The 8,312-nt window shown below is 49.1% G+C and overlaps 1 protein-coding gene across 3 annotated transcripts; it reads right to left on the reverse strand.

Annotated features, from left to right (window-relative positions):
- Window positions 1-679: 679 nt before the first annotated feature.
- LOC115575997 (zinc finger protein 260) lies at window positions 680-7,956 on the reverse strand. Of its 3 annotated transcripts, XM_030408455.1 has the most exons (4): window positions 7,513-7,956; window positions 5,190-5,248; window positions 4,400-5,101; window positions 680-4,280 (listed from the first exon to the last, which is right to left on the reverse strand). In XM_030408455.1, exons 3-4 carry the CDS (start codon window positions 4,871-4,873, stop codon window positions 3,201-3,203), a joined length of 1,554 nt encoding a protein of 517 aa, XP_030264315.1. In that variant the 5' UTR covers window positions 4,874-5,101; window positions 5,190-5,248; window positions 7,513-7,956; the 3' UTR covers window positions 680-3,200. The 3 variants fall into 3 exon arrangements, with proteins under 3 accessions (XP_030264315.1, XP_030264317.1, XP_030264314.1); XM_030408457.1 differs by lacking the exon at window positions 5,190-5,248 and having other exon boundaries at window positions 7,698-7,956; XM_030408454.1 differs by lacking the exon at window positions 5,190-5,248.
- Between the last annotated feature and the right edge of the window lie 356 nt (window positions 7,957-8,312).

Genomic DNA, 8,312 nt, shown 5'->3' on the forward strand with positions numbered 1-8,312 from the left:
AAATGTAAATATGTACAAACAACAAACAAATCAAATAAAAAATTGTTTTGATGTGATTTAAAATAGATTGTAGCAAATACATTTAATATTTTAACTTGTTGCGTTCTCTTATCATACAATAGTTCTTATAAGTTCATAAATGTACACAAAGTGATTAATAATTACCTTTTACACCATAAATTGTGTGTGTGAGTGACGTCACTGCCCTCTGGTGGACAGTTTGTTGAAAACACTGTTACTGAAGTCAGTCTGTCCTCCGGGAGACATTCAGGTACTCGTGTAAAAGTAGAAGTACTGATTCAGCTTGTTTACTCCAGTAAAGTAATAGATTACAGGCTCTGACATGTACTCAGAGTAAAAAGTCTCCCTCTGAAGGACATTTGTGCTCAAAGCTAACTGAAGCTCACGTCATATTAATAATTAAAGTTAAAGGAAGAATCAGTAGGATTTGTCCCAGCTGTTCCTGAACGCACCACAAAGACAGTTGATTGACACATGTTGTGACGTATTTTCAGTCTGATGTTTCATTAGTTTAATGACAAACATCATGCTGGAGATTTGATCAGTGAGGTCGATGAGGGGAACAGGAAGGGGCGGGGCTTCAGCAGAAACCTGTGGTGACGTCACATCTGAGTTAAAACAAACAAACAAACACAAAAACAACAGACGGACTCGAAGGTCTCATTAGTTTCTTTAATAATTCTTTCCAGTACAAGATGCTGCATCACTTTCGTCTTTTTTGCTGCTGTTTTGTTTTTTTTTAATCTTTTTGTTTTTTTAGGAACGAAGTTATCAATAGAAGATTTGTACACAGTGAGCGATCCGGAGGGGGGGGTGTTGGGTTCCTTTGTGCTGATGTGTTTGGTCCGGTCGGAGCCCAACGAGGCTGAACGTTCACGATGATTTAAAGGAATGTCATCAGCAGATTATCATCAACAACATAAAGATCACATCGTGATGTCCTGATCGATCAATACTGGTCAATAAAGAGTATCAAAATTATATCATCAGCTTTAACAATACAGTAACAGAGAGTCTGCCTGCGAGTACCCACACCTCAAAGGAAAACACTTGTAAACTGGCAGAAAGTACTCAGAAGTACTCACATAGTTGGCAAAAGTACTCGAACTGAGGGGTCTGAACCAGAACCTCGTTTACTGAAGAGGAACCAGAACCTTCACTGAAGCTGCTGTTTGGTTTTCAATCGACACCGGCGCCGCTCGCATTTCATATAAAACCAGTGACGAAATCAAATATAGAAAATTAATAAAACACAAATTAATAATCTGACTCAGTTTGGTTGAGAGAGTTTTGAGGCTGCGACGTGAAACTGAATTAATTTACTGACAACAGGAAGTGAATCTTATTAAAGTCGAGGCTTTGATTAAAGACGATCAGCTGACCGTGTCGGAAGCTGAACTGATTTTCTCTCTCCTGTAGTTTCCTGTTGAATCACTGAAGCTATTTGTTGTTTATATGAATTAATATAAAGTCCAGCTGCTGTTTGTACAGAAGGGTTTGAACATGTGAATGACGGCCCGACTCAGGACGAGGATTCTTAGAAAAGAGCCGTTTGTTGAATGACACGTTGTTTTTGTACCAATAAGAGAGAGTTTAATTTAAAGGAGTTTAATTTTTGTCCAACGAGTCTGTGAGAATTAATCACGCTGTCCTGATTCCTGCAGTCGATGACTCATCAATATTCCAAGATGAAAGTGTTTGTGGGCCGATCAGTAAACTGATCTGAGCTCATTCACAAACCTCAAATTCATCACATTATTTCCATAATCAATTAACTGTTTCAGTCAGAAGACGTTTGATCAGTAATATGTTGTTAAAGTTTTGTTTCGTAACGTGTTAAAAAGAGTTAAGAGTTTGAGTTTTAAGAACTCGTCCGCACCGACAGACACGTTAATATCAGCTGTTTATTACAGGCAGAGAAGAAGAGAGCCGACAGTTAGACATATTGATTATCTGTCATAATCGTAAGTCATCCCATCGTTGAACCGATCGAGGCTGATTCATCGTTCTATAGAGGTGATCTGGGCGTTTTGTTCAAAGTAACTAGAAAGTAGTTTATTACTCTACGCAGACAGTGATATTGTAATGTAATATTACTTTAAAATGAAGGTAGATAGTATTATGTCATATTTTGCATTTTGCCAGTAACTTGGCCGACAGCAGAGCAGAACAGAACCAGCGGAACCAGACGAGCTTTAAATCAAATAAACTTTAGAGGCATTAAAAAAATGTTTTGTAAAATATCCGTCTCAAACGTTTGTGACTGAGAAGAAATTAAGAAAGATTTTAGAATTGTTTGTTTTTTGTCACTTATTTCCACAAGTCTCAACAAATAATTCAGCTTGTTGTCAAAGTTGAACACGTTTATAAAGTCGGTCGCAGCGGGTCGGACGCAGCGGGTCAGACGCAGCGAGTCGGACGCAGCGGGTCGGTCGCAGCGGGTCAGACGCAGCGGGTCGGTCGCAGCGGGTCGGACGCAGCGGGTCGGTCGCAGCGGGTCGGACGCAGCGGGTCGGACGCAGCGGGTCGGTCGCAGCGGGTCGGACACTGCAGGTTTCTTTGGTGGGAAAAAGTGACTCAACTGACGACACGACCAAATTACTGACTCACACGTTTTATATACTGAAATATCGGCTGATATTTTGGACCTCCATCATGTTTGTATCAGTTCCTCTACAGTCCAGCACGAGTCGGGCTCAGTTATCACCTGAACAGAACCAAACCTGACGGATCATCTCATGATTCTGTGTCTGACTTTCTCCAGATAAACTGGTGAAGCTTCAGTCTGAACACACCGTGTTCCTCACCGTGACAAAGTGACATCACAGTGACGGACGCTGTGCTGCGTTACAGGACGTGAACTCTTCTGATTGGTCGTCAGTAAACGAGGTGGTGGTTCAGGAGCTGCTGGTCTGTTTGAGTAAAAAAACCCGAGTGAAGTACTCACACTGGTGACTGAAGTATTTGTGCTTGTGTATCGGTGAGTACTCACTCCAACATGAGTACTGGACTCCTCAGACACACTGACACACACCACATGACGTCAACACACACACAGACGCTCGTCCAGCCGCCCACAGATAAAATGTAAAAGAGCTCAAAGTATGAAAACGTAAGAAAGATTTATATATCGATTTATAAAAAAGAGGATAATACTTTGTTTAAAGGGTCCGTTTGTTTTAGCTACTGTCGCTGCCCACCGTGCTGCTGCTGCTGCTCGCCGTGTCCGTCCGCTCTCGTTTGTGGATCTGCTCGTGAGCTTTGAGGTGACCTGATTGGCTGAAAGTCTTGGCGCACTGCGGGCAGGCGTACGGCCGCTCCCCCGTGTGGATCTGCTGGTGAGCCTTCAGGTGTCCGAGGCGGCCGAAGCTCTTCCCGCACTGCGTGCAGCCGAACGGCCGCTCCCCCGAGTGGATCTTCTCGTGGGTCTTTAAGACGCCCGAGTTGCTGAAAGTCTTGCCGCACTGCGAGCAGGTGAAGGGCTTCTCGCCCGTGTGGATCTGCACGTGGTTGCGGTAGCTCGTCTCCTTGCTGAAGCTCTTGCCGCAGTGCTGGCAGCAGAACGGCCTCTCGCCCGTGTGACTCAGCTGATGAGCCTTCAGCTCCTTCGATTGGCCGAAGCTCTTCCCGCAGGTGACGCAGATGAACGGGCGCTCGCCGGTGTGCAGCCGCTGGTGTGAGCGCAGGTCGTCGGCCTTGGTGAAGCCTTTGGGACAGTGAGCGCACACGTACGGCTTCTGGCCCGTGTGGATCAGCTGGTGGCGTTTCAGGTTCCCCGCCTGGCCGAAGCTCTTTCCGCACTGCGAGCAGGTGTAAGGTCGCTCGCCGGTGTGGATGCGCTGGTGCGTCTTCAGGTTTCCCAGCGTGCTGAAGTTCTTCCCGCACTGCGTGCACGAGAACGGCTTCTCCCCCTGCATGTTGCGAGGTTTCCTCACCGTGGGGCTTTGGGTTTTAGTCGTAATCACCAGACCTCCTCCCTGACCCGTCGCTGCCGTCCCCTCTGCCGCCATCTTCCGCTCCTCGGCTGTCTGCAGCTCATAAAGCCCCGCCCCTCCAAACTCAGCGTCCAGTTTGCCGATGCCGTCCATCATCGACAGGGCGTCGGGCCGCAGCTTGTTGAGCTCGGTGCGCAGCTCGGCCATGTGGATGGACTCCAGGCCGTTGTGAGGCAGGTGGGACGACATGGTGCCGGACTCGGTGTAGTAACATTGCAGGTCCACGTGGTGGTCCGACTTGATGTACTCCAGAGTGTCCGTCACCTGAAACACACACACACACACGTCAGAATTCACTGGAACCACAACACTGTACTGCACACACAGGTAGTGTGTCAGCAGGTGTGAACAGGTGTTACAGGTGTGGGGGAGCTCATCATTACCTGGGAGATGTAGTCAAACACTGAGCTGGGCTCGTAGTGCGACTTGTAGTCCAGCTCTGTGACGTCGGCTTGGTGGAAGTGGCCCAGGTGGTGGTTGCCGTGGTGACCGTGATGCTCGGACTTGATGTAGTCGAGGCCGCTGATCTCCATCTTGATCTGGTCCTGGCCCAGCTCGGCTGTGGACAGTGGCTGGATCTCGGATAGGTCGACAGTCCGGATGGGCTCCAGTTCCCCGTCCTCCGGCTCGCTCTTCACGCATGGCAGCATCACCAGCGGCTCGGCGATCTCCGCCGCCAGCGAGCTGAGAGTGGGCGTTGGGCAGTCCGAGGACAGCAGGGCCAGGGTCGGCGTCGGGGCCGAGGAGGCAGGGCCCGGGCCGCAGTCCACCTGCAGGGAGGGGTCCAGAGACGGGGGAGGGGACCCGCAATCGGGGGGAAGCCCAAGACTCAAACACTCGGTCTCTAAGTCTGTCATGGTGAGGGGCGGGGCTAATCCTCCTCACCTGGCTCTGGTTCAACACCTGAAGTCTCACTGAGGTTATAAAGTCCTCCTCCTCCTCCTCCTCCTCCTCCTCCTCCCCAAGTCCGTCCAATGAAGAAATCTAACTGTCCTGAGAGGGGAGGAGCTGAGAGGTAGGGGGCGTGTCCCTGAGCGTCACCTCTGCTGTGCTGATGTCACCACACACACCTGCCTGGGAGGAGCCTGCAGAGAGAGAGAGGGTGTTAATGTTGGGGAGCTGTGACGACTTCATCACACGAATGTTTCTAACATTTAAAGAAGCTACACGAACTTTGATTTAGTTGAGTCTGGGGCCCCTGTGGTGTGAGGCGGTATGAGCAGCATCACATCCTGCAGATTTAACAGGATGTTTGGTGATGAGGTCATGTGTCTGTGTCTCAATCACTGAGTAAAAACCAACAGTAAAAAAATAGGTGGTTATTGGTGCTAACACATGCTACATTAGACGTCAGTTGTATAGATGTGCAGGAGCAACTGCTGCCGTAGCAACGGACTGAGCAGCTTCACTCCTCATCATCATCAGCACCGACAGGCTTCTGATTTTCATTAAAGCTCTTCTAGGAGATCATGTGGGAACTTAAAGGTCCTGGATTCAGCTTCCTGTTTTGTTTTGGGTGTCTGCATGCTTCAGTGTTTCTGCAGCACCTCTATTCACCCTCTGTGTGAACGCTCCCGTCTCCTAATGAAGAGCCCAGTCTGCTCTGATTGGTCAGCTCTCATAGGCCTGAGCAAGCTCCGCCTACCACGTTTGTGACCAGCTGGGCCAGACTGTACAGTTGTGACATCACAACGTTACAGAAGTCCAGACTGCTCGTTTAAAGGAACGTTCTGATAGTTTAGATTGAAGGAGGCTCGACTCTGTGTGCTGAAACGTTCATTCAGATCCTGAATCTGCTGAAATACAAGACGATGCTCAGATAAACGATCTGCAGCCTTTTTATTTTACAATGTTATCAATAATTTATTAAATAATTAAATTAAAAACATGCAGGAATAGATTTACTGTGTGTGTGTGTGTGTGTGGAAGAGTAACGTTTTGCGTTATTATCATGGATCAATAAATTAGCCTCCTTCATAGTTAGCTGACATTCACATTAATATTTCTTGTGTGGTCCAAAATACAAAACAAAACAGAAAATGAATGATTTTTCTGAACATAACTGACAAAAAAGGCATAAAAACACATTGATTCTAAGATGGGTCACTGTTGACCCGCTTGTTGATGAGTGTAGGGTCCAATCTCTGGTCCTTCTCAGGTGTTGGTCTTGTAATTATTAAGTGAGTAAGTCACTTAAGTAAGTTCTTTATCACTGAATAAAAGAAACAAGCCACCGCTGCCCTGATCATGAACTCGAGCGTGTTCTGATCGACCCGCTTCATGCTCCATGTCTGCTGTTCTATCAGAATACAAGCGATCGATATCATCTGCTCGGGAACAAACAGAACATTCACATTAAAGGAGCAGTCCGCAGTGTTGTCGAGGAAATGTTACCGGGCAGAGACGGATCTTCACCGACGGAAACAAACTGAGTAAACAAACTGCTTGTTCTCAAAGTTTATATGTGTTTTATAGTGTTTGTATGTGGCGGACCCTGCCACCTGTCCATCCTCAGTGTTCTGGGAGCTGTTGTCCTCTGAGAACAGCTGGTTGATTCATTGATGGGAACAGTTTGTGTTATTACCTCATTATTATCAGAAATATTATAATTGAGACTTTTAATTTCTCCTGTAAACTACAGACTGCACCTTTACAGAGTCCTCACAGCCCGGAGCGGGCTGACCCGCAGCTCCGGGTTCCGATGTTTCACAGAACTTCATGTGAACTGAACCCTTTACTGCACATTACACAACTACTACCAGCACCACACACGCACACGCAGAAAAGTTAACTTGAGTTCAGTAAAGTTGGTTCTGGTGGGTCCTCTCCGGGCCGCCCGGTGCTGGGCTCGGCTGCAGCTCCGGGGGGCCCGGACGCGGTTACCTGTCCTCTCGCTCAGGTAGCCGCTCAGCTCGCCACGCAGCCTCTCAACAAACCGAGAGAATCTGGCGGTGATTTTCGCTCAGAGGATGTCTGTCTGTCTGTCTGCCTGTCTGTCTGTCCTCCACACCGACACCGACACCGACACCTCCCGCTAATGTGCTCCAACTGCGGGTTCGTGTGTTTGTTGCTGTGCGGGAGAAAAGTCGTCCTGTCGGAGCAGGAAGCGCTTTACTGCCATACAAAGACAGGGCAAGATGCCATGTCTAGCTAGCTAGCAGAGCTAGCCAGTGGCCATCTTGTTTATCACACTAACGTCGTTTGCAGCCTGCTAAGCTAACTAGCAGAGCTAGCTGCTGTTAGCATGGGGGAGAAAGTGAGAGTGCAGCGGGGAGGAGAGGCAGGCAGCGGGGGGAGAGCGGCCGGGTCTCCTGCTCGGACGCCGCGGGGAGCGGCTGACAGCTCGCACAAAAGAAGCGACAGCTCGGAGCCGGAGCCGCGTCCGCGGTCCTCCGGTGACACGGAGCCGAGCGGCGGCTCAAACAAGCAGGAAACCGAGAAAAGAGCTGCCGGAGCCGCCAGGCGGCTGCTAACGGCGGGGACAGCGGTACGTTACCTGCGGGTGGTCCGGTTCATGGCCGCCTGTCCGCCTCGGATCGGCTCCGCTGCCCGTCACTTGTAGCTAACTCCGCCGGACCCGCCACGTCCACCTCGGCAGAACAGCCCGCCGCCTCGCCTCCTCTCCTCCCCTCTATCACTGACTAATTCCGCTCCCTCCTTCCTTCCTTCCTTCCTTCTTACCTTCCTTTCCTCCCTCCTTCTTTCCCCCCTTCGGTTCTCCTTCCGTCCTTCCTGCCTGCCCACTGGCCGCTCGTGCACAGACCCGTTCAGGCGGGTACGGAGGTAACTACGGCAACGGCGGGTAGGAGGGTTCGGTCCGGCGTCGCGCGCAGCTCAGGTTCACTTCAGCTGCACGAGCGGGTGCGCGAGGCACATTGTTACAGAGGCATCATCATCATCATCATCATCACCATCACCATCATCATCATCTTCATGTTCATCAACCATCCTGCGGTTCTGCGGTTCTGATCCGGGTCATTGTTGTCAGGTGTTTGTTCACTGACGTCACTGCGGCTCAGTTAACGACCATCATGATAATTAATCAATGACTGGTAACTGTCACACACTGACTTAGTGATGATTGACAGGTTCACACACACACACTCCAGTAATCAGCTGATTCAGTCACTTTGACACCACAGAAGTAAATATTGAACTTTCTACTCGACTACATTTGTCTGACAGCTGTAGTTACTAGTTACTTTTAGGATTACCTCCCCGTCCTTCAGCAGCTGTAACAAACAAACAGCACAACTGTCTGAAACGGTTTCTGACATGACAACAAGATGGCGGCTG

The sequence above is a fragment of the Sparus aurata genome, chromosome 23 (assembly GCF_900880675.1).
Source record: "Sparus aurata chromosome 23, fSpaAur1.1, whole genome shotgun sequence".
Lineage (NCBI taxonomy): Eukaryota > Metazoa > Chordata > Actinopteri > Spariformes > Sparidae > Sparus > Sparus aurata.

Coding starts and splice junctions, on each gene's coding strand:
- LOC115575997 (XM_030408457.1), bottom strand. CDS start 4,873: ATGACAGACTTAGAGACCGAGTGTTTGAGTCTTGGGCTTCCCCCCGAT. Junction 4,281..4,399: donor TGTTTGACTACATCTCCCAG/GTAATGATGAGC, acceptor TGTGTGTTTCAG/GTGACGGACACTCTGGAGTA.